The sequence below is a fragment of the Desmodus rotundus genome, chromosome 1 (genome assembly GCF_022682495.2).
Source record: "Desmodus rotundus isolate HL8 chromosome 1, HLdesRot8A.1, whole genome shotgun sequence".
Taxonomy (NCBI): Eukaryota; Metazoa; Chordata; class Mammalia; order Chiroptera; family Phyllostomidae; genus Desmodus; species Desmodus rotundus.
In genome coordinates, this window is record NC_071387.1 from 98,681,177 (window position 1) to 98,706,523 (window position 25,347).

Consider the following 25,347-nt stretch of genomic DNA (forward strand, 5'->3'; position numbering starts at 1 on the left):
GCAGACAGGAAGGTCCCTCAAGGATGTGGTGGCCCACGGTGGGTGCACTCATCTGCTCAGGGCCGCGGAAGCAACACCCCACAGGCCATGCGGCTCCAACATCGGGTGTTTCCAGGAGGCTGGGAGTCCCAGGTCAGGGCGTGGGCAGGGCCGGTGACTCCCGAGGCCTCTGTAAAGGCGGTCTCCTCTCTATGTCCTCACGTAGCTGGTGTGGTCAGTCATTGTGCCCGTGTCCCAATCTTGTCCTCTTACAGGAACGACAGGTTGGATCAGGGCCCACCCAGGTGGCCCCATTTCACCTCGATCTTCTCTTTAAAGGCCCTCTCTCCAGTCAAATTCTGAGGTCCTGGGGGCCAGGGCTGTAACGTGCGTTTGCAGGGAATGCAACCAAGCCCTTAACTAGGGCTGGGAGACAGGGCTGGGAGGGACCTAGAGAGAGGCAGTGGCCCATCAGGGGTGGTCAAGCAGGGAAGGTGACCGCTGCCTGGGCCGAAGGATTCATGGGGCCAACATCCCCTGGGCCTGGGACGGGGGCTTTTCACACCTTGGCTCCAGGATTCCTCGCGTCGAGTGTGCGCTGTGCACTGTGGCCCAGGCCAGAATGCGGCCCTGAGCTGCGGGAATATACTCACCCTCTGTGCAGAGGGCCATCGGCCCTTAATTGTGGGCAGCACCTCAAGGACACCAGCAGTGGCATTGTGTAAATGTCAGGTGTGGGGGCTGGGCTGGCGGGGACCAGGCCCTGGAGAGCAGTGGCTGGAGGTGCGGGGGGACGGCAATGCTGGGTCACTCACCCAAACCCGCTCCTTTCACTTTGAAGTTGACATTCTGAGGGCCTAGGCCGTCTTTTTAAAATGTCATTGCTATTAATAACATGGCTGGTGGAGGGAAGACTGAGGTCAGACACCTAGTGTCCCAATCTCCAAGGCCAAGGGGCCTTTGGGGTTCAGAGGGGGCTGGCAAGTCAGGCTGGGGGAGCAGCTCCCAGTGAGGAACAAGCAGACTGCCCAGGCCTTCCCAGAGGAAGCAGCGTGGGTTGAGGGGTATGCTCGGGTGGAGGGGTTTCTCAGGGGCTGGGAAGAGGTGCCCTGGCATGATAGGAGATGCCCCTGAGTCTCCTTACTGCTCGACTAGGAGCAGTAAGCTCCTCTGTGTGTGTGTCTGTGAGACAAGGATGCCGGAATCTGGCCTCCACCCCCGCCCCCACAGCCTAGACCATTCCTGGCTCCTGCTGCCCCCCCACACACACACACACGCACGCACACAGAGCCACGGCTGCATACTTCTCAGCCATGGCTGAAAGCCTCCTGCTTCTCCCATAGCCTCTTGCACCACAAGCCTGCCCCCGGGCCCCAGGTTCCCCTTGGGGGTGATTTTGCCCCGAAGTCGTCTCCCGACTGCTACTTCTCAGTGCCTGGCCTGGCTCCCCCCTGGCCCCATGCTCCACCCCGCTCCTGTGGTCCCCGGATGCTGGGTTCTGGTCAGCGGTGCCCGGCTCATCTTCTGCTTGCTGTGTGGCTGACTGAGTCTGTGCCCCACTCACACTGTGTCCCGCAGACAGGTTTTCACTGCTGCGGGAGAGTCACTGCCCTGGTGGGATCTTGGGAGCCATTGTGCCTGGGAGTGGCCTGGTGGGGCATTAGGCAGTCCCTGTGTCCAGTGTCTGTCCAGGCGTTTGTCCTCAGCAGCCCACTGGGGCTGCTCTGGAGAACAGAGGCCACCTTAACTCCCAGTAGTGAGACTTGTCTGGAAGGTTCTGGATGCTCCTCACGGAGTGTGGGACCGTGGCCCAGCCTTGGGCTGTGCTGGAACATCCTGCAGGGGGGCCCAGCCCTGTCTGGTGGGGCACTGCTGTGGGTGGGAGACCATCCTGGTGTGACAGTGATGCCTGATGAACGGTGACAAGCTGATGACCAGGTGGGCACTGGCTGCGGAGGGCCTTTGACTCCCAGAGCTGGAGAGGGGTTAGCTCTCTTCTGACATGCTGCTCCCCAGACCTGCCTGGGATGGAAAACACTGCGCCCTGGGGCCCCAGCCAGCTGTCCCCGCCACTGAGGGAGGGGCTGTATTTTTATCCAATACCCCAGGGATTTGTGAGCATCGGCATGTTTGGAAAGGCGCCCAGGGGCCGGCAGAGAGGGTGTCTGGTCCTGCCTGTGGGTGGAAGTTGGACTCTGGGGCCATTTCCCTTCCCCCCACCCCAGAAGGAGACCCTGGCTGACCCAGTCCTTGGGCTATGCCCTCGTGCGGTGGGAGAGCAGGCCTAGAGGGGGCCTGTCCTTCCTTCTTTCTGCTAAACACCTGGTTGACAGGCAGCGCGTGTGGGGAGGCAGGGGTTTGCAGGGCCTGAGGCCAGCGGGCTGAGCGCTGCATACCTGCGTGTCGGGGTGCGCTGGGCTCGTGTTTGTGCAGAGGCATGTGTCCGCGTGGAGTGCGTGTCCTCACCACTGTCGCATGTGTCCCAGTTGTGAGCTGGGTCTTAACACAAAGGATGAGACCACAAACATCACCAGCAGGGGCAGGAGGGAGGGACTCAGCTGCCTTGGATTCCCACCTAGGGGACAGAGCAAGGGACGCCAGGCCTAACCAGGGGGACCCCTGGCCCTGGGGTGAGGAAGGCGTGCCCCAGGTGCTGTAGCCCCAGGCTCATAGATGCCCTGTCTCTACCTCCCAGCTCCCAGACAGGTGGCTCACCCCATTTTCTTGCAGGAAGGAGCCTTCTTCATCCAGCTTCTTACAGGCCCTGAGCCCCCTGTGTGGGGCTCAGGCCAGCAGTGGGGCACTGCAAGCCTCGTTCCCATGGAAGGAGCGTCCAGTCCCATGGTGTCGCTAATTCAGGCCACGGGCAGCTGTGCGGTAGTGCTGAGGCAGTTATTTCTGGCTTGGAGAATTCCTGCCCGGAGCAGGCCCTGCAAGCCTGTCCCCATGGGCAGGCGGTCATCTTCCCCAGGGGCCCCTCCTGGCTCTGTGCCCCCTCCCCCGCCCACGCATTTCCTTTTCAGGGTCTGGGTGGGGTTGTGCAGAGCCCCCGAGGGGTTCCAAGATGGGCAGGGGTGTGTCTGGGAAGGAGACCTCACCTGGCAAGGCCAAGTTCCTTCCAAGCTTTCCTCTCCCAGACCCTGTCCTAGGAGTGGTTCTGAGCCCTCAGCTGCTCCCAGCAGGAACGGAGCCAGAGCTGTGACAGAGACCCTTCAGGGAGCCTGGAAATACAGGGCAGAGACAGCGCGGGGGCTGGCTCCGCTTTCAGGCTAGAACACTCCCCGGGAGGAGGGCCTCCCAAGGCACTCGAGTACGCCACCACAGAGTGACCGGCGAGGTCTCCCTGTGGCTCGGCGGGCTGCCTGCGTGGCCAGACTCTGCAGGCATGGTGGCCCCAGGCACGGGGCACTTCTCTGCCCAGTTGTGCCTTGAAAAAAAAAATCCCGAACCAAGGTCTTTATTGAGAGCTAAGCAGAGACATTAGCACTTTTCCTAATTAGCACGGTCTTTAAGAATGTGCAGTTAGAAGGAGCTGCGGGCATGTGCCTGGCTCCAGGGTGTCTGCTGAGCATCTCCTTCAGTGCTGGGGTGGGGATCTTGCTTCCTGAGTAAGGCTGACCTCCAGCTCCTCTTGAGGCCAGTGCTTTGAAGGGGCGCATCCGAGTCTCTGTGAGTTTGCGTTTTGTGGGCATGGGTGCGTGTGTGCGCACACACAGACAGTCCTGCTCAGGTGTGTGGGGGGGGGGGCACGTGAGGCATGCAGGAACAGGCAGTGTGCACGCACATCCAGACACTGGTCTCCAGTGCCCGGTGCATGTGCCTGCCGTGGGCACCGGCTGGCTCTGCTGCCAGGGCCTAGATTCCGTGTGCCACGCACCTGCTGCCACTGGGCCCTACCTGGCTGGAGTCAGGGGACTGCCCGCCTCATTCCCTCCCTCCCATGGCAGGTGGGCGCAGACACCACTGTCCGGCTGAGAACAGTGCACTGCCCAGACTAGCTCAGTAATTACGTAGGCAGGGAGGGGGCATCCGTGTCACGAGCTGCTCAGAACCCCATGGCAGTTTCCAAGCATTGAGCTCTGTCGAGGAGGAGGCAGGCCTCAGGCCCTGGGCCTAACCCCAAGCTGCGTAGGAAGCCAGAGACCCAGGTCATGCCCACCCAGAGGTCCGCAGTGCTCCTCTGTCCTGAGGGCCTGGGCTGCAAGTGCTCAGGGGTCTGGGGAGGGGTTCCTTGCAGGCCGGGGTCAGAACTCACTTCCCCTTGAGCCTCTGGGCACAGGGAGAAGCTCTCAGAACACACACTTGGGTCCCGGAGAAAGGATGTTCTGGCAATGGAGTCACCCACTGGTAGGGTGATGAACTGGGTGGCTCCTGTGGGGTGTGGGCCCGCAGCCCCTCAGCTTCCCAGGGACAGCCCAGCCCCGCTCCAACTCCTCCCACGTGACCTTGAGCCATCAGAGAGAACAAACAGCTCCATGTTTGGCCAGCTGGCTCCCCACCCTGGCCAGCCGACCGCGTGTGAGAGCTAGTGTGAGTCACGCAGGCCCGGGCCATGGTGGGGACGGGCTGAGGGGGAGAAGGGCTCCCTGCACTGGAGTCCAGCCAGAGCGAAAGCTGGGAGGAAATTGGGGCTCAGTCTGGGCGAGGCCCGTGGGATGCACACTGGGCAGGGGGCCAAGAGAGCCTGCAGGTGGAGACCCCCAGCCTCAGTCCTCATGGTTGCTTCTAAACCAGACCCTCCTTGGCTACCCCCACCTGCCAGGACCATGGGTAGGCCACGGCCCTGTGACGGAACAAGGAGGGGAGTGGGGATACTGCTGTACCCCACAGTATCAGGGCATCTTAGAACAAGTGGGCAGGCCTGTGGTTCCGAGGGGCGTCCTAGCCTGGCAGTCACCTGTCCCCACAGGGATGGATGAAGGGGCACCTGGGCAGGGATTTCCCCATGCAGAGCTTGAGGGGGGTGGCTCCCAGTGACCCCCAACACAGCCATTTAATTTCTGACTTCAAAGTAACCTGCCTGCAGCCCGACCAGCTGACACCCGCCATTCTCTAGTCTGTGTGTCCCTTCTGGCCCCCTTCTGTCCCAAACTAAGGTAATCCTCTGGACCCCCCCCTCAATTAAAGCCCTATGGTGATGGTTTCCCCCAGGGCAGGTTGGTGGGGTGGGGGCTGAGTCTTGGGGATTCTCTGCCAGTAAGGAGTGGTGGAGGGTGGTCTGGGAGACCCTTCTTCCAGAGGCCCCCTTCTGTCCTCAGAAGCTGCACCAGGTCTTCCTCAGGAGTTGGCATCTTGTTGTCATGGCAACAGCTTCGGGAAAGGAAACTTCAATAGTGGCCGCGTGCCCCTCCCTCAGAGGCCCTCTTGGGAGAACTGACTGAGTGCCCGTTTGGGCGTTGGGGTGGCAGATGTGCTCCGGCCCTGCTCTGGGAGCCCTGAGGGCCCTGTCTCCTCCCACAAGGTGTTGGATGAGGTTTCCGTCACCTCCCCATGAGATGGGGCTCCCTGGGGCTGTGGCAGGTCTTGGGTGGCACAATGGGCTGCGGATCCAAGTGGCTGGCTTTGCCCCGAGGCTGTAGGGGCCAGTACGCCCATGTCCTCAAATGAGGCGGCTGGGCTGCAGCCAAGGGGTATAGCCCAGAGGTGTCTGCCCCCTTGTGTGGCTTCTTCCAGCTCCAAGGGGTCCTGGTGGATCTGGCACAGTTATAGTGGGGTCCCGTCCACCATGTGGGACCCCCTTGTTTCAGCCTTCTGGACTTGGCCTTGGTGTCTCCATCACCGACCGTCTGTGTTGCTGTAACGGGGTGTCTGAGGCTGTGGGTCAGGCCACCTATCGGGAACCCTGGAGCTGGGGTCAGGACATCCGATGCCACCATGGGGGCAGGCACATGCACATGTGTATACATGTGTGTACCAGACGACCTGTGCCTGCTCCGTCATGGCCTGGAGGCCCCAAAATCTGCAGATGAACACCCTGCCCTCGGCCAATGCAGTTGGAGCTTAGTTAATTAATTACCTCACTAATTAGTTAAGCAAGAACGCTTATGGAGTAATTGTCCCAAGTCACTGGGGATGGCCCATCTAACCTGGGGAGGGCCAGCTCCCCCAGACTGAGGCAGAAGTGTTACGGCCTCAGGGGGGGCTCTTCCCGGACCTTCTGATGGCAAGATGGTGGCTGGCAGTGGGGAACTGGTGATGACCCACCCACAGGCAGGGTGTAGGCAGGGTGCATACCCTCTGCCCAGAGGGGGCTCTCAGTGCCTCTGGAATGGGAACCCCCCCAGGCTGCCACACCCTGTGGCAAATCTCTGAGATCAGGAGCAAAACCCTCCAATCAGAGCTGAGTCCCCGAAGCCTTTGGACATCACTTGCAAAAGGAGAGCTGGGAATGAAGGGGGCACACCTGGCTCTGGGGTCAGGGGTTAACTGGGCTGACAGCCCAGGGCGGGCTGCCAAGTGGCATGGCCCCAGCACCCTGCCTGCACCCACAGCTTCGCCTTTGAAGGTGCAGAGGGCTTGGCTCCCCATTGGTTAGGCCCAGCTCTGCCTGTTGAGAATTAGCTGCAGCCCCAGCTGCCAGTCACATCCCTGAGCCCCCTCACCCTGGCTGGTGGCCCTTGAGCTCTGGGAGGAGTTGCTGGACTCTGCTGCCTGACCCCACCCTTCCTGTGCATCGGGATCTACCTTTGGGAGGCAGATTTCAAACAATGTCACCCAAGCCTGGTTGGCGAGAGTCCACCAGGAAGACTGGGATGCTGGGGAGCACATTGCCCGGAGGGTGGCATGTGTCCAAGTTGGGGGGCCATGGGGCCCTGTAGGGAGGCCACATGGCAGAAGAGCCAGGACGAGTCCCCGCCGTGCCGCCCATGCTGGGTCTCTGCGTCTCCACCCTATCCGTGCTTGGAGTGATGGCGGCCGCAGGCTGGGAGCTCAGGCAAGACAGATTGTTGTTGAAAACCCCAAATACACGGATTATGGTGATTATTGAGGTGAAGCTCATATACCATACAATTAGCCATGTTAAAGTGAACAGTTCAGCCCTGGCTGGTGTGGCTCAGTGGGTTAAGTGCCAGCCTGTGAACCAAAAGGTCACAGGTTCGATTCCCGTCAGGGCACCTGCCTGGGTTGTGGGCCAGGTCCCCGGTTGAGGGCGTGCGAGAGACAACCAATTGATAACACTCTCACACGTTGATGTTTCTCTCTAAAAAGTAAATAAATAAAATCTTCTCAAGTGAACAGTTCAGTGGCATTTAGCATATTCACAATGTTGGGTCATCACCAACTCTTTCTAGTTCCAGAACGTTTGCATCACGCCGAAGAGGATCCCCGGATCCCCTCGCCAGGCCGCAGGAAACCACTGCCGGTGGGCCTGCCTGTCTGGACTTCTCATCTCCTGTCTGTACAACCCTGTAACTCCTGCCCTTCGTTTGGCCCGTCTCACTGAGCATCTGCCTTTCAAGGCTCGTCGTGTGGAAGCACGTGTCGTGCCTCGTTTGCTCTGTGGCTGAGGGGGAGTCCACTGAGTGGGCCTACCACGCTTTGTGCACCCATTTGTGCACTAGTGGACGTGGCGGGGGGTTCAGCTTTTGGCTGCGGTGTGTCGTGCCACTGTGGGCACGTGTCTGTGTGCATCTGTCAGGGCGCCCACTTTCAGCTCCTCTGGGTGTGTGCCCAGGCGTGGCGTTGCCGGTCACACATGAGCACTGGGTTTTGTGATCAGCTTATAGACTGTGGTGACGTGTTGTGTCTTCCCTTGGGCTTGTTCGAGCTCCCTGGGTGGGAGTGCACTCAGACGATCTCTGTGGGTCCTGCCCGGAGCCACCCGAGTTCCACGTGGAGCTGGCCGCTCACAGAGGGCCCTGCTGCCCAGCTCAGCTGTTGCCCCTCCTGTCTGCCCTCCTGGAGCTCCTTGGAGGTGCCCAGAAAAGCCCGCGTGTGGGTGCATAGGAACAGAAGGTGGGGACAGTCACAGGGCTTCAGGTACAGGTCTGGGGTATGCACCGCCAGCCCTCCTTTGGGATCCCTGCAGGTGTGGGGGGGGGTTTGGGAGAACCCCTCATCAGTGGTGTATGTCTCAGCTCCCTGTTAAGATGCCTGGCCAAGAAGGAGCCTGGCGTGAGTCTGTTGCCATGGCAACTTGGAAGCTGTAGTTCTCCAGCTGATGCACAGAGCAGAAGACTGTGGGCACCCGCTGCTCTACTAGCAAGGAGCTAAGTGTGTCTGCTCTGGGTGGGCGAGGAGCCCTCCCATTTGCTGGGGGAGCCCGTTAGGCAGGGGACCCTTCCCCCAACTCACTTATGCTGCCAATTGCACAGATCACACAGCTGGGCTTTCTGACCCCTCACTTTTGTTAACTGCACAAGCAATGCATAGCCACACTGTGCGGAAACCCAGACAATAGGGGTGGGGGGAGCAAAAGTGGCCTCTTACTCCTCCCTGGACCCCCATCTCACCCCCTTCCCACAGTGAGCCATGCGTGGGTCTTCCTGTGAGGGAGAAGGTCCCCAGAACTTCCCATCCCTGGTGCGCACGTGTGTCAGCACACCCTAAAGAAGCGTTCTTCCGCACCATGGCCTTTTCATGAATGGGGTCACCTGTTCTCCCACTGCTGGCTCTTCCCACTGCATCCTTCCAGGCCATGTTTCTGTGCTAATACAAGCAGCACCGCTACCTCCTTTTAAGCTGCCACGTGGTGCTCTGTGGCCTCACGCACCCGGCACAGAGACATCCTGACGTCTGTGAGCCGGCCTTACAGGGCCACAAATGGTGCTGCCTGGCGCACCGGCCCTGACTGCAGGGCCTCTGTGCACCCTGGCCGAAGGGGCTGCAGGTGGCTGGTCCTGGGAGCCCTGGCAGCTCTCTGGAACTGCTCTGCTTCTCAGGGACGTGTGGATGAGGCCAGGAGGGTTGGGGTTCAGGAGGTCTGTGCTGCTTTCTGAGTGATGGGTCTCTCCACTGGGTGCTGCCCACTGGGCCCTTTAGTCTGCAGCTAGCTTGGCCTCGTGTGGGGTACTTTTTTGGGCTCTGGAGCTGCCATTCTCTCTGGAGCCCTCCTGACCCTCTCACCTGGGTGGGGTCAGCTCATGTTCCCTCTCTGGTGGCCCAGAGTCATTTACTCAGGACAGGTTCTATCCCACCAATAAACGCTTTTCTTCTTGAGCAAATTGGAAAAGCAAGGTCGAGTGCTCCTGAGAATGAAGGGGCTGTGGGGGAAGGTGGCGGCAGTGTGGGTGTGCAGGCTGGGGGTGGCGGTCCCCACGAGAGCGGTGGGGAAAGGCTGACCCGGTGTCCCCCACCCCCAGGGCATGGAGGGGTTTGCCCACCAGGAGTCCACGCTGAGCAGGGAGCTCTTGGCCCCAGGGTGCCAGGGCCTCAGTCGCCCACTGGCTGTGTGCCTGGGAGCAGGTGTGCATGAGTGTGGAAATCCTGGGCCTGCCTGGACGTCCACCCTTTTGGTCTTGTTCTTACATCTCCCTGCCCGTTGGGCCGCTGGTCCATACCACCTGGGAAGGCCTGAGCTCACGAGTCTGATCAGGGCTGGAGGCCAGTCTCTGTGATTGCAGGCCCGCACGTGGCCAGTGCCCCCGGTGCTCACCAGCCCCTGAGTCCCTCCCTGTCTGCAGCTGGCCAAGATGGCCTAGAGCACAGGTGGCAAACACAAGGCCCGCGGCAGAATCCCGCCCTCCACCTTGTTTTATCTGGCCCGGCACCTTGTTTCTATCCGGCAGCAGCGCCAAGCTCCTTGCCCCTAGTTAAGGAGTAGTTACATTTATACAGTCCTAAAATTACATTCAGCCCTTTGAAGGCAACTGCAAGGCTGATGTGGTCCCCAGTGAAAATGAGTTTGACACCCCTGATCTAGAGCCACCTCTCTGGTCTGTGTGTCCCAGGCCAGGAGGCACTGGCAGTGGGGTGAGGAAGTAAGTGTGAGGGGCCTGCTGTATGTACAGGACAGATAGCAAGGACTGGGGGAGGCTACAGTGGTCCCAGCAGGAGTCAGCATCGCTTGGCTGGGGTGTGCTGAGTGGCAGGCTCGGGGCTACCCGATCCTGGGCTTCCCCCCCCCCTTCCTGTTCTGTGCCCTGGTTGCCCAAAGGGGCTTAGGAAGCTCACATCAAGCTGTTGTGGATTTGGCCTAATGGAGCTTAGCTGGCTGAGCAGATTGCTCTGGGGAGTAGCAGCAGGCAGCACAGGGTAGGGTCAGCAGCTGGTGCCTTCTCCTCCCTGTCCCCGAGTGTCTGTATGATCTCATGACAGCCTGGCAGGGAGCTGGCTGTGGGATCAGGGCCTTGTACCCACACAGCCCCCTCTTACCCTGGGGGCCAGGCAGCAGCCATGCCTGGGATTGCATTCCTGTGCCACTGTGTCCCCCATTGGTCTGTGACCCTGGGGTTGGAACCACATCTTAGCGAGGGGTGCCCCGCTCACCTGTCTGTGTCCCACAGATTAAAGCACCCCTCCATCCCTGGCTAGTGTGGCTCAGTTGGTTGGAGCGTTGTTCTATAACCAAAAGGTTGCAGGTTAGATTCCCAGAAAGGGCACACACCTAGGTTGCTGGTTCAAACCCCAGTACAATCCCCCGGTCCAGGCAACAATCCCTAGTCTGGGGGGGTACGGCAGGCAACCAGTCAATGTTTCTCTTTCACATCAATGTTTCTCTCTCTTCCTTTCTCCCTTCCTCTCTTAAAAGCAGTGAAAAAAGAAATGACCTCAGGTGAGGATAAAAAAATCTTACAAAACCTTTGTCCTACACACAGAACCAGCCTGCTGCCCAGTGCTCTCAGCGTGGGCGAGATGCCACGTCTCCTCCCTCCACGTGTCTGGGGCAGGGTGATTTGTCAGGATGAGGGACAAGATGTGGGACTTGGAGCCTTTATAGAAGACACTGGAACCCTTTATAGAAGAAAATCTGGGTGACTCCCTTAGCCTCTCTCACCCCCGACTCAGCCGGGCAGTGTGAGAAGCGACTGGCGCTATGGGCCCCAGGCACCCTAAGCGAGCAGGCCTGGGCAGGCCGAGGATGCTGCCTGTTAACAGGATTTGATTCAGAGGCCAGGACTGTCCTTCGGTCCACACTGTCCTGCACTTTGAAGGCCATCCTGGGGACCCCTGCCCTGTTCCAGAACTCTGGAGGTCCCTGTTATTGGTGAGAGCCCATGTCAGGGTCCCCTGCTGCTTTCAGTGAGGGGCTCACAGCCCCTAACATGCACTAAGTGGCCGTGTGCCCCTTCTTCTGGCTTCCACACACGCTCCCAGCAGCCCCATGCTTTGCCTCCCCTTCCAAGTAATTTCTACCCGATGACGGGCGTGTGGGCTTTGTGGCACTCAACAAGGCCGGTCACGTGCCCTTGGGGGGGCCTTCTCACGCGCATGCCCAGGAAGAAGGCACTTGTAGGCCAGTGCCATCTTTAAAAGAGGCCTTTGGTGGCTTTTATTAACCAGTTGAGAATTCCCAGCAATGAGGAAGGGATTTTTTTTTTAATTGATTTGAGAAAGAAAGAAGAACATCAACTTGTTGTTTCATTTATTTATGCATTCATTGGTTGATTCTTGTAGGTGCCCAATCAGGTATTGAACCGGTAACTCTGGTGTGTTGGGACAGTGCTCTAACCCATTGAGCTCTCTGGCTACGGCAATTAATGGGGTGGTTTCCATTAAAGCCTGGGTGAGCAGGGCCCTTCCCAGCCCTGAATACGCCCTGCACAGGGTTGCTTCAGCACCATGGACAGAGATCGAAGCCTGAACTGTCCCACTGGGCATCATTCTTTTGGCCACAGGGGGCCTAGCGTTGGGAGGTTTGGGGTATGTTGGAGCTGTGTCTAAGAGGGAGCACTTCTCATGGGGTAGGCCCCTCCAGGCCAAGCTCTACACCAGGGGCCTGTTTGGCTGGGGGAGGTCCCTGTAGTCTCCCTCACAGCTGTCCAGAAAAGGGAGAATCAGGAAGCTCCCTGGGGGCTAAGGAGCTGGGCCCAGGGTAGTCAAGGATCTGGGGTCAGGAGGCTCACTGCCGTCCCTGAGGCCCCCAGGCTGGGGAAGGGCCTTCCTGGCCGCACGGTCCCGCTAGAGAGATCGCTGCACTGAGCTGTGGACCCAGGCCCGGTGCCCCTCTGTGGCCAGGCCACAGGCAGCTCAAGGGCCGCCTCCCCATGCCAGCATGGCCTCCGCCTCCTGACCACATGTCAGCCTGGCTTTCTTGGACCCGCAGTGGAATTGATTCTAATTTGTAAAACTTGATTTAAAACCTAAAGGATTTTTAATTAAAGCCCAGAAAATCCATCTGCGTAATTAAGCCTGCAGAAGTCACTGGGCTTCATGTGATGAGTGGCCAGTTTGCATGGTCTGTCCTCAGCTGTCCACCAAGGCATGACTAGGGCACAGCTATGACGTGTGGGGGTCGGCCTTGTGGGCAGGGGTGCTGATTGAGCCCGAGCCCTCCCTGGGGGGGACCCGTGCACCCTGGGCTGGTCATCACCCAGGGCAAGAAGGGCAGGGTGGCCCCATGGCGCTGCTCTCGAGAGCCGAGCACACGTGTGTGCACCTTCACGCGGGCCACGGCAAGGCCTCAAGGCCCAGGTGCAGGACCCGGACTTCGTTCCTCCCAGGCGCGCGTTTGGAGTCATGGGGGGAGAAGGGCAGGGGTGTATCCTGAGGATGGTAGCCCCGAAAGTGTGAGTGCTTGCAGGGGTGAACGGAGAACTTCCTGGGTGCCCGGGCCGTGCTGACTGGGCTTGCGACTCCAGCCACTGTGGTGATGTCCCCACTTCTCAGACGAGCCTGTGTTCATGGCCTCCCTGCCGTTCATGGGCCCTGTAGCGCAGCTGGCTGTCCTGAGTCTCTGGCTGTGCCTCGAGCAGGGGGTAGGCTGGGGCCGGCAGGGTCAGGGTGAGCTTTGCTCCTCAGAGGTTTGAGAAGGTGCTGACTCAGGGACCCCAAACAGGCTGGTCTCTGCAAGTTGCTGGGGCCCTGGGTTGTAGTCCCTGCTGGGGAGTGGGCCTTCCCACCCCCTGACCTGAGTGGCTTCTCAGGGGCCTTGGCCCAGGCCAGTTCGGACGCATTCGCTCCACCACTGAGGTCCAAGGTCCTCAGCTTCGCCCGACACCAGCTCCAGGGTCCAGAGCAGGTTCCTTCAAGAAGCCTCCAGGTCAGGAAATTCCTGTACCTGCCCCTTCCATCCTTGTCTGGTACCCAAGAACTAGCTCCCGTGTGTGGGCCCAGCACCCTGTGACATAGCCTGGGTCCCTCAGGCCCCTTAGGCGAGTTGCCCAGACCCCAGTCTGTGTGGTGGAACCAGACAGAGTCCGCCTCATAGGCTCCTCCAGATGCGAGACGGAGCCGTTCTAGTGCGCAGGTGTGACATGGCTATTGGGTGCAGCTTTTCGCCATAGATCTGCCTCTCCCCTCACCCCTCTCAGAGGCTGCCACACAGCAGGCAAGGCCTCCCAGGGCTGGCTGTGGGGCCTGGGGGACAGGGCCCTCGGGTCTGCTTCAGCAGGATGCCCATCTCTGGTTTTCCATGGCTAAATCACAGCAAAGGCGCTTGTTACTGCTGAACCCATTAAGTGTACTTACGGCACTCTCAGTGGGAACATGTAATTACGTCGGTGGCCCTGTGCCACACTGCACACTGCGCTGTGGGCATGGGCTGCCAACATCAACTGCTGCTCTGCCCCCCACCCCCGCCCTTGTCTGGGAGGCTGCGGGGAGAAGGGGCGAGGCTGGCTTTCGGGGTCCCACAAAGGAGGGGTTACACTGGGTGTGACTTCCTGCTGCTCCTCATCACTGAGCCCGTCTGCCTGTAGATATGGAGGTCGGAGTGTCCCCAGACCAGTCCCCTGCTTGAGCCCATCACAGCACAGCCCTTGCCAGCTTGCCACGAGTGGGCTCAGAGCCCCTTGAAGCGGGGCCGCATAGCCCGCCGGTCCCAGTGCCGCATACAGCAGGCGCAGTGCAGGTGCCCCGGGCTACTTTATGGAGCACAGCCACGTGCCAGGCAGGGGTCCTGCTGCCTTGGTCACCTCCCCCCCCCCCACCAAGGGAAACATGGGGTGGGGAGCAGGAGGGCACCGACCTGTAGGCCCTGCAGCCAGGATGTGCTGCAGCTGAGGCTCCCATCCCTGTCGCCCCAGTGCAGCCCCTGCAGGGCCAGGCAGGGCGGAGCCTACAGGACCCCGCCCTGGATTTCCCAGGGCTGTCTGCTGACAAGTGGTGTTTTGCAAGCACCCCCATGACCTCGCACCAGCTTCAAGGTGGGCTGGGGGCCTTTGCTCTCCAGCCTGACCAGGGCAGGTGGGCAACACCACAGAAAGCCCACCTTAGGGTGGGAGTGTGTAAGAGGGGATCCTGACCTGGGGGGGTGGTGTTGGGGGTGGGTACCTGGAATTCCCCTGAAGTTTTGGGGCCTTCCAAGCCATAAGGGAGAGCTAACTTCATGTATCCATAAGGTTCGGGTGAAGCTTCAGCTCTCCAGCTAGGGGCCCCCTACACACAGCCCTGGCCCCATCCTGGCGGCCCTGGACTCCTGCCTGGCCCTGCTGGCCTGGGATCTGGGACCTTTCCTCATACCTGATATGGCTGGCTCACCACAGGGCCTGCTGATTCCTGATGAGCCAACTGGTGCAGGTGTGGGGTGCACCCCTGCCTGGAGGCAGCCTGGAGGCATCCACACCACACCACGGCTTGCATGAAGCCATGGTGCCATCTGGTGGCCACTCCTCAAATGGGCAGTGAGGTCCTGGGTGGCCTCTTCCTGTACCCAGGGCCAGCGAGCCCACAGGGTGGCCGAGGAGCCTGTGCTGGGCACACAGTATGCCGGAAGCACTCGCTGCCAACAGCACCCTGAGGCCCCGCCCTGGGCTGGACACCCTCTTGCCCACAGGAAGATGCTCCTGGGTGTGGCCCTCCAGGCAGCTTTTCTTCCTGGGAACAACTGGCTGGTGGGGGACAGGAGGGTGTAGGCCCTCCCCCACCTGCCCTTCATCCACTTCCTGGAGCCCTTTATCTAAGCACACTGTAGGGCTGTGTGTCCTGCAGGCCCAGTCACTGAACTGACCCGAAGCTCACATCCTGCTCCCCCCATGGCCATAGTTGGGGCTTTCTGTCTGCTGGAGTCATGGGGGGGCCAGGGCAGTGCAGGGGGCTCTGGGGTCCCCCTCACAGTGCGTGGGTGTCTGCAGCACTGCCGGAGCCCAGGCTGGGCAGCAGCTGCAAGATGCGCACCTATGTGCGCGACCTTGTTTTAGGTTGCTAGTTGGGAGAAACCTGGTGAAGGGCGGCAGGTAGCCTCCAGCCTCCATCTAGGGTCTTGCTCTGTGCCTCAGTTTCTCCTCTGTACCCAGGGTTGGTGTCAGGGTTCTGTCCCTTAACACCCAGATGATGGGGCAGGTGCAGGGGTGTGGAGGGCTCGGCACCCTGGTGGCAGTGGGGGGAACAGGATGCAGCCCCCCCTCCTGCTTTCCCTGGGCCGTCTACCAGCCTCCCGAATCAGCCCTTAACGACCTGTCCCACGTGGTTCGAGCACGTCAGCATGCTGGTCATCATGCTCAACTGCGTCACCCTGGGCATGTTCCGGCCTTGCGAGGACGTCAAGTGCCGCTCAGAACGATGCAGCATCCTGGAGGTGGGGCCTGCGCGGGCGGGGGCTGGGCGGGCCCGCTGCTGTGAATGACCCTGGGGGACACCCCCTCCCGGCGCGCGGAGGGCATAGGTCCCACTCTCAGGCCCTCCTCCTGCCAGGCCTTCGACGACTTCATCTTCGCTTTCTTCGCGGTGGAGATGGTCATTAAGATGGTCGCTCTGGGGCTGTTCGGGCAGAAGTGCTACCTGGGTGACACGTGGAACAGGCTGGACTTCTTCATCGTCATGGCAGGGTACAGCTCCATGCCGCCCACAGCCCAGCTCTGCGGAGCCAGGGCTGGCCTGGGGCCATAGATCCTGAAGCAGCCTCTTGTCTGACCAGGCCTGGCCGGGAACCCCACCCCCTCAGGCTGCACAGGTGGCTCTGAGTTCCCCAGGGAGAGGGATGAAACAGGTGCATTCTAGAGGATCCAGGCTGTACCTGGGAGGTGGGAGGCCAGTATGGCCTATGTCAGGGGTGAACACTTGTCCTGGGGACCCCCGTGCTAGCAGCAGCGATGGTGGAATGGACATGGGGTGCCCTGGAGGGCGAGCGAGCGCCCAGCGGTGACTCAGGGTCATGCTCCGCCTGCCCCAGGACCCAGCCTGGCTGGGAGCACAGCTTGAGGACCAGCTCTCCAGCAGGTGGTCACCTGCCCACCGCTGAGCCTCCCCCTCTGCCCCCCCCCCCCCGCAGCATGATGGAGTACTCTCTGGATGGACACAACGTGAGCCTCTCGGCCATCCGAACCGTGCGTGTGCTGCGGCCCCTCCGCGCCATCAACCGTGTGCCCAGTAAGAGACCCCCCTCCCCCCGGCTCGGAGCAGGCGTGTACATCTTGCCACCCCTGCTGGGAGCTCTCAGGGCCTGCTGAGACACAGGATGCCACACTGTCCATGTGGCTTCTGGACACTGTGGCCCCAGCATTGGAGGAGGGACTGTGGTCCCTGAGCATTTGCCACTTTCTGTGGGAAGGAGAGAGCAGACCCTGACGGAGTTGGGGTGTCATGAGCAGGCTGCGGGGGACCCTGGCCACCCTGAAACTCAGACCCCTCACCTGCACAGCATTGAGGGTGCTCCTGGGTGAGGGGCTGCACGGGCTCTGGTGGCTGCTTCGGTCCGTCAAGGAGGCCTGGAGAAGCTTCTGGGGGGTTATGTGGCTGCTCGTTGGGAAGATGGGCTGCCCTCACACTAGTCATCTGCCCACATGGGATGGCTCGGGATTTTTCGGTGTCTTCAGAGTGTTCAGCACTGTGGCTGAATTTGGGGAGGAGGGCAGTGCCCACGTCACTGCGTAAGGTGGTAGTGTATATGTTGTTGCGGGGGGGCCTCTCCGTGTGCCATGTAGCTGGGTACACAGCCTTGGTTGCCTGGCCTGGGTCCTGGTGGCCTCACCACCCAAGTCCGGATTGTTAGGACGTGTCCTACAGCCCTCCCTGAGAAGCCACATACCCCCCCCAGGGCAGATGCCCCCCTCCCCCTGGGGCCATCAACTCCACAAAAGGGCAGGTGGGTCAGGGTTGCACCATGGGAACCCCCCACCCTGCCTCCCTCCAGGGCAGGGCTCTGCTCCCCAACCCCATACATGCTACAACACCTCTAGCTTCCCAAGCATGGAGGCAGACCAAAGCCCATGTTGCTGGCGGTCCTTACGCCTGCTGCTCCTGTGTCGGAGCTTGGACCTCTGGCCTCACGACCAGTCCTGGGGCCTGAACAGGGCGTGGTTCTGGCCATTGTTCAAAGGGAGGAGGGTTGCACCTGGCCAGCAGCCTTGCTCCCCTTGCTGCGGGCCTGACCCAGAGGCATCATTGTCCCTCAGTGTCTGCTGGACCTGTAGGGACCAGGTGCATGTTCCCTGAATAGCTGTGATACCCATTTGTGAGCAGTGGGATGGCTTGGGAGGGGCTGGGGATGCAGGGGACACTCCAGAAGGTCCCAGTGCTGACTCCTACCCTGCCCCTTGCAGGCATGCGTATCCTGGTCACACTGCTGCTGGACACCCTGCCCATGCTGGGGAACGTGCTCCTGCTCTGTTTCTTTGTCTTTTTCATCTTCGGCATTGTGGGTGTGCAGCTGTGGGCCGGCCTGCTGCGCAATCGCTGCTTCCTGGACAGCACCTTTGCCAGGTGTGAGGCCACACCCACCAGCAAGGCTTGCCCCTTGGGCACCGCCCCCAGGGGCTCGCCCTTCCTGGAATGCCTCCAGCTTGGGCCCAGGGTTCTGGTTTCTGGGTCTTTGTCTCTTTATCTTTGCTTTTATGTCTGTTTTTGTCTCTCATTTTCTGTTTGTCTCTCTCTGTGTCTGTGTCTGTCTTCTGCCTCTTTCTCTCACTGTTTCTTCGTATCCTCCACTGTCTCTCTCTCATTCTCCTTTCCCTCCCTCTGTCCTTGTGCCCCGCACTGGGCCTCCCGCCCCCAGGAACAACAACCTCACCTTCCTGCGGCCATACTATCAGACAGAGGAGGGCGACGAGAACCCCTTCATCTGCTCCTCGCACCGAGACAACGGGATGCAGAAGTGCTCGCACATCCCCAGCCGCCGCGAGCTGCGTGTGGAGTGCACGCTGGGCTGGGAGGCCTACGGGCAGCCGCAGGCGGAGGGCGTGGGCGGCGCCGGCCACAACGCCTGCATCAACTGGAACCAGTACTACAACGTCTGCCGCTCCGGCGACTCCAACCCCCACAACGGCGCCATCAACTTCGACAACATCGGCTATGCCTGGATCGCCATCTTCCAGGTGGGCTTTCGCTCTGGACCGAGTGGCCTGTGGCCGCTGTTTCCCCTCAAGTTGGGTGCCCAGTACGCAGGGCGGTGAGGAGGGGCGGCGCCCGGCGGTGTTTACTTGCTCCGCCAGCCCCGCATCTGGACCCCGAGGGAACACACCTGCCACACTACCAGGGCCACCCTCCCAGCGCTGGGCTATCTGTGTGTCTAGCCACCTGCCCCCTACACAGGTGATCACGCTGGAAGGCTGGGTGGACATCATGTACTACGTCATGGACGCCCACTCCTTCTACAACTTCATCTACTTCATTCTGCTCATCATCGTGAGTACGGGGCGGGGGACATGTTCCAGTTGGCAGGGCCAGACTTCCAGGACCGTGGGTGTTAGTGGGTGGAGGTGCCTCTGAGTTGTGACAGTTAATCTTAGATCCATAAGCTCCTCAGTAGATGTCGTCCTAGTCCCCAGGGTCCATTTATGAGCCTGCTTGTGCCCCCAACTCGTGCCATCCCAGCCTTTGCTCGCCCTCGGGGGTCCCGGCATTGGCTGAGCTACAGGGTAGGGGCCGCAGAGACCCAGGGATGCCCTTGGGCTGCTGGACAGGCAGGTGGGGGCCCACGGTGGGGCTCAGGGCTTCCATGCAGTCCCCAGTGGGACGGATGGGGAAGGTGTGGGAGGACAGAAGCCAACGTGGGTGGTAGGCGAGCACGCACTTCCAGGGGGCCTCAGACCCCGGCCCCCCCAGGGCCAGATCCTGTCTGGAGGTTGCAGAAGAGTCGGGCCTCTGCACACGACCCCCCAGGCTCAGCCCTCCCCAGTGCGCATGGCCCCAGACATGTCCCTCGCCTAATGCAGCCAGGGACTGTGAAGACCCAGCAGTGCACAGGACAGGCAGCCACCCTTGTCTCAGATGATCCTCACGAGCAGAGGAGAGTTTCCCATGGTGACCGTGTCACAGAGGAAGGCCTGACTGGAAAGGGCAGGATGGCCACAGTTGAGAGGGTCTCATCCAAGACAAACCTGAGAAGGAGGGGGCAAGCCTCACAGATGATGGGAAGGAGGGTCTCCCCATGTGTCCTCCACCTGTCCACGAATAGATGAGAAGCACCTACTACGCACCGCCTGTCCCAGACACTGGGCTCAGCATCGAATCAGCAGGGGTCCCACCCATCTTGTGGCACTCCCGCTGGCCACACTCAAAGCCATACCCTTGGCCCCTGGAATGGGCGGCGCACAGTAGGCCTCAGTGTTTCTCTCATCAGGGACTCAGTCACTGTTGTTTAGACACCACAGCCACTGCCCCGGCCTCCGGGGCAGATGGGTCTCCGTGTCCCCTCTTCCCCAGTTCCCTGGGGCACACAGCCTGGTGAGCGAGGCCCCGGACAGGCTGTTGGAAGGCTCAACACCGCCCGCCCGCCACAGGTGGGCTCCTTCTTCATGATCAACCTATGCCTGGTGGTGATCGCTACGCAGTTCTCAGAGACGAAGCAACGGGAGAACCAGCTGATGCGGGAGCAGCGCGCCCGCTACCTGTCCGACGACAGCACGCTGGCCAGCTTCTCAGAGCCGGGCAGCTGCTACGAAGAGTTGCTCAAGTACATGGGCCACATCTGCCGCAAAGTCAAGCGGCGTGGCCTGCGCCTCTATGCGCGCTGGCAGAGCCGCTGGTGCAAGAAGGTGGACCCCAGCAGCACCCCACACAGCCAGGGCCCCGGGCACCGGCCGCGGCGGCCAGACCGGCACGCAGCCTCCATTCACCACCTGGTCTACCACCACCACCACCACCACCACCACCACTACCACTTCGGCCACGGCAGCCCGCGGCGGCCCGGCCCCGAACCAGGCACCGGAGACACGAGGCTGGTACGGGCCAGAGCGCTGCCCTCGCCACCCTTGGCCAGCCCTGGACCACGCGACACCGAGTCAGTGCACAGCGTGTACCACGCGGACTGCCACGTGGAAGGGCCTCAGGAGAGGTCCCAGGGGGTGCAAGCTCCAGCCACTGCCACCAGCCTCAAGCTGGCCATGGGCCTGGGCGCCATGAATTACCCCACCATCCTGCCCTCAGCAGCTGGTAGCGGCAAAGGCGGTGCCAGCCCCGGGCCCAAGGGGAAGCGGGCCAGTAGGCCACCAGGAGCTGGAGGGCACAGCTCCCTCAGCCTGAGCAGCCATGACCCCTATGAGAAGATCCAGCATTTGGTTGGGGAATATGGTAAGGACCCCAGCTTCGCCCTGCTGGGGTTGGGATGGGACCCAGGCACGTTGTACCCACCTGTGTGCCTTCCGGGGAGGCCCTGCCTTTTTTTCCTCCTTTTTTTTTCGCCTTGGAAGAGAGGAGGGGCTTGAGTGCCTCGCACTCTGACACAGCAGAGAGGGGAAAGAGGGTACCCCATTCTGTCCACCCTGTAGTAGCCCCAAGCAGCCATGGCTTAGTGGACCGTGAGCGTTTGCCACGTGGATGTGAGAGCTCTGAGGCCGGCAGGGTATTGCCCCCACTTGGCCCTGAGGCCTGTCTGCCTGTGTTCACAGCCCGGCCCCTTCTCCTGAGGAGGGGTCAGACCCCTTCCGGGTGGGGAGACTGAGGCAGGGGGATGGGGAGGGGTCAAGGGTACAATGCCTTCAAAGGTTGGAGAGGGGGGCCAGGTGCACCTCACTATTCTCCCCCCACCACCCCGGGGCCTCTGCTTCATCCCCGTCGGACTCGCGGTCGAAGGAGAGACCCTGGGCCCGTGCAGGTAGTGAGGCCTCCCTCGTGGGGTGCGAGAGTGTCTGGACCGCCGTGCACCTGGAACAGATAGGGTGTGTGCCGGGGCCGTCCTGCGTGTCCTCACGCCCCGTGCCCAGGGTGTGAGAGCCAGCGTGTCACGTCACACCTGCTTTGAGCCCTGCGCTGCCCCTTCGGCGGTCCTGGCCACGTGGGCCCCTGAGTAGCAGTGGGTCTAAGCTGCAGCCTCGGATGCAGAGTGTGCCCGGGCCCAGAAACTGAGCGCGAGGACACGGTGCACGGTGCTCCTCGGCCACTCCCACGCCCGATCCGTGGTGGAGTGGTGAGGGGTGACACGGGCCAGGTCGGCTGCAGCGGCGAAGTTAATTTCACCTACTTAACATGGCTGCTAGGAAGTAGCTCACGTCACATTTCTGGATGGTGTGGCCCTAGGACAGATGAGCTTCTCTGCCCCTCTGTGTCCCTGCCCCCGTATGTGAGTGGAGCACACCTATACAGGGTGTGCACACATGTGCCCAGGTGTGTCCCTGGGTGTGCACGTGCGTGCCCAGATGTGCGTGTGTGTCCAGGGGTGTGTATGACCCCAGGTGTGAGTGTGCACTGTTTACACCAGCCTCCGTGTGGGCACGGGTCCCAGGCACTTGCGGGTGTGACTGCTGAGTGGCCTGATCCTGCCTGTGCCCTTCACCACTTAGGACTGGGCCAGGCCCCCAGCCACCTGTCGGGCCTGAGTGTGCCCTGCCCCCTGCCCAGCCCCCAGTCGGGCACGCTGACCTGCGAGCTGAAGGACTGTCCGTACTGCGCCGGCGCCCTGGGAGACCCTGAGTGGGAGCTCAGCGGCTCCGAGAGCGGAGACTCCGAAGGCAACGCGGTCTACGAGTTCACGCAGGACCTGCGGCACGGGGACCACCGCGACCCGGTGCAGCCCACCCCAGCGGCAGACACAGCAGCCCAGGGCGGTGTGCGGAGGCGGGCGCAGCCGCAGGTGGCCTCCGGCGGGCGAGGCGGGCTTGGCCGCGTGTGGGCTGCCGCCAGTGGCAAGCTGCGCAGGATCGTGGACAGCAAGTACTTCAACCGCGGCATCATGGCGGCCATCCTCACCAACACGCTGAGCATGGGCATCGAGTACCACGAGCAGGTAGGCGGGCGCCGGGCACTCGTCCTCGTCCGGGCGGCGGCGTCACCCCTGGGGAGCACGTTCCTTCTGTGTCTCGAAGTCTCAGCCTCTCGGGGACTCGCAGTGGGGATGTGGAGGTTGGGCGACAGGGGTGATGTTGGAGTCAGATGATTTTTATCGGTTACTCAGCAAACACTCATCTTTGCTCCATGGGCTGGGTCTCTGCTGAGTGTGGAACACGGAGACACCCCGGCTCCTGCCACGAGGTTCTCTCCATCTAGGGAGGGGGGTTGAGACGGCCACAGACCCAGAGGCAGCAGGGGCAGAGGGTGTTTACTGGGTCATCTGGTGGCTCTTCTGAGGAGGGGGTCCCCAGCCCAGTTCTTGCAGAGAGAGGCCCCCCTTGCCTGAGCCAGACCTACTGGCAGCACCTGCTGGGGGACCCGTTGGTGGCCAGAAGAGGTGGTGATGTGGTATGGCCACTGGGTTGGTGCCCGGTGCCCGCCCCTGGACCCTGTGCCTGGAACACCAGCCCTGCACAGGGCCACACCTGCAGGGGGCGGCAGCTGGGTCTGGCAGGGGGGTGGTGTCCTCGGGACCAAGGCCCATTCACTTCTAACAACCAAATGAACTTCCCATCTCTTACCTGTCTGTCTTTTCAAGTCAGTGAAGCCATTTTCTTTCATCCTGGAGCAGTTTAGGGGAAATCAAGCAGTGGCAGCCAAAGGCAGGCCCTACGTGGGAGGTTCTTTTTGTGAGGGGGAGACCCAGGGCAGGGACAACAGCCGACCTCAAGAGACCCCTTGTATGGAAGAGCCTCTGCCACACGGTGCGCGCACACACACGCACGCACACACAGGTACACAGTCATATGTGTCCACATGTATGCGTCTGCGCGGCTGGCCCGTGCAGATGTGGACATGTGTATGGACACATACGTGGGTGGCCGTGCACACATCCCCCACACGCAGTATGCTTGGAGGCAGCACACACGCAGGTCACACTGGCACACACACGTGCACATGAGCACACACAGGCAGGTTAGAATGTCCCCAGTAAGGATGGGCCTCTGGGGCCTTCTGCCAGCAAGGAAGGGTAAGGTCTCCAGAGACCAGGGTGGCTTTCCGAAGCACCACTCGTAATGTCTGTGCCCCCAGCACCCCCATCCTGACGCCTGGCACAGGTGCACCAGGCCCTGTTCCCATGGTCTGTCCTTCAGGGCCCGGGCAGTCTCTAGAGCTCCAGTGCTCAGAAAGGCCTGGGGAAGTCAGGGACAACGATGGTGGGGAGGCTGCAAGGGGCCAGGGTCCTGCTTGAGAGTATATCCCTGGGGCCTAGCTTCCTCCTCCAGACAGCAGCCAATTAGGTTCCCGCAATGCCTACTGTAGCCTCTAAGCCCTTGGCTCCTTGATGCAGCCTTACCTGCTCCCCATAAGTAGGGACAGTGACTCTCCTCCCCTGACGGTCCCTCTGCTGCCCACAGCCGGATGAGCTGACCAGTGCCCTGGAGATCAGCAACATCGTGTTCACCAGCATGTTCGCCCTGGAGATGCTGCTGAAGCTGCTGGCATGTGGCCCGCTGGGCTACATCCGGAACCCGTACAACATTTTCGACAGTATCATTGTGGTCATCAGGTAGGCCCCTTTTGCCACCCTGGCCAGGAGGTCCTGGGAGGCTCCAGCGTCCGGGAGCAGAGCCCCAGGCAGAAGGAGAGGCACTGCTGGCGCGTGGTCTGGCGGGCTTCAGAGATGGGAGTCTAATCAAGCTCCCTCGCTGGGACCGAGTCCCCCCACCACCGCAGGCACTGTGGGGCACGCAGTTAGGTCCGCTGCGTGGTTCTAGAATCTACTGGAGCTGTTCCCTGAAGGAATAGTGTAGGTGAACACTACACTAGTGTAGGTGAGGACCAGGAGGCTGGTCCTCAGCCTCCTGGCTGGCCTCTGCTTAGAGCTCGGCCCTTGCAAGGAACGCCAGCTCACCTCTGGGGTGTCTGTCACAGCAAAATCCACATAGAAAGGAGCAGGCGAATCTGGGGGAAGTTCCTTCTCCAGGAGGAAGTCAAGGAGTCCCTGCCCTAACAGGGAGGGGTTAGGGAGGGGTTTGAGCAAAAAAACGGATGAGCCAGGCCTGGCTATGAAAGGTGCAGGACAGGAAAGGCCTCGACTGAGAAGCTTCTGTTGGAGCCAGAGCCAAGGATGGCAGCTGGTTAGGTGGCTTTGGAGATGTTGCCACAGTCCCTCAGCCCCCCGGTGCCTCGATGCATCCAGACCTGCTGCTCGTCATGGGGTTGAGTGCAGGCCACAGTGGTTCCCAGGCTGGCATTCCTGCTTCCAGGAAGAGGAAGTTCAAAGTCAGTGTAGGTGCGGAGAACCACAGTCAGAGAACAGCACCTCCTGACCCTTGGCCTGGCCCACAGCGTCTGGGAGATCATTGGGCAGGCGGACGGTGGCCTGTCGGTGCTGCGGACCTTCCGGCTGCTGCGGGTGCTGAAGCTGGTGCGCTTCATGCCCGCACTGCGGCGCCAGCTGGTGGTGCTCATGAAGACCATGGACAACGTGGCCACCTTCTGCATGCTGCTCATGCTCTTCATCTTCATCTTCAGGTGGGCCCTGCGCCCCACAGAGGAGGACCCCTTCCCACTCTGCCGGCCTTGGGGCCCTGGGCTGTCGGGGCAGCCAGGAGCCTCAGAGGTTCTGCAAAAGCTCAGTCTCTGGTTCCTTCATCCTAACAGAACTGATTGGGTACCTTCCATATGCAGGCTTGAGGCATATGGGGCCCCCAGCTGGGCTGTGCTCTCATGGACTCACAGCTTAGTGGGGGGGGTAAGGGGGACCTCTGGATGGGTATGTTGGGGACTGAGTAGAGGATTGGGGAAGAGGTGGGATCAGCCAGGTGGAGTCCATTTGCTGAGCACCTTCTGTGCCAGCCTGGCCATGACTCGGGCCTCGGAGAGGCTGGGGTGGAGGACAGCCCAGGCAGGCTGAGTGAGGCGGGCATCCCAGGTCCCAGCCACTGCTTGGAGCCAGAGTGGCCTCTGGTTGTCCCTTCCTCCCCTGGCCTTGGTCTCCCACCATGGACCTGGGTCCCGGGGGCCCAGCGGGGAGAAGCGCAGAGGAACAGCTGCTTGGAGTGCAGGTGACCAGGCAGAGCGGCTCTCCTGCCTCACTCCCCTGTGTCCCTTCTCTCCCCA

The 25,347-nt window shown here is 61.2% G+C and overlaps 1 protein-coding gene across 3 annotated transcripts in view; it reads left to right on the forward strand.

The window, feature by feature from the left end:
* Positions 1 to 25,347, forward strand: part of CACNA1H (calcium voltage-gated channel subunit alpha1 H) — a 64,157-nt gene that overhangs the window by 22,790 nt on the left and 16,020 nt on the right. For all 3 annotated transcript variants that reach the window (XM_053927771.2, XM_053927759.2, XM_053927763.2), the window contains exons 3-12: positions 15,483 to 15,595; positions 15,712 to 15,845; positions 16,289 to 16,386; positions 17,559 to 17,718; positions 18,011 to 18,329; positions 18,547 to 18,639; positions 19,737 to 20,526; positions 21,735 to 22,177; positions 23,640 to 23,791; positions 24,574 to 24,759. In XM_053927771.2, the coding sequence (XP_053783746.1) occupies positions 15,483 to 15,595; positions 15,712 to 15,845; positions 16,289 to 16,386; positions 17,559 to 17,718; positions 18,011 to 18,329; positions 18,547 to 18,639; positions 19,737 to 20,526; positions 21,735 to 22,177; positions 23,640 to 23,791; positions 24,574 to 24,759 (2,488 nt within the window). The remainder of the gene's footprint in view (positions 1 to 15,482; positions 15,596 to 15,711; positions 15,846 to 16,288; positions 16,387 to 17,558; positions 17,719 to 18,010; positions 18,330 to 18,546; positions 18,640 to 19,736; positions 20,527 to 21,734; positions 22,178 to 23,639; positions 23,792 to 24,573; positions 24,760 to 25,347) is intronic.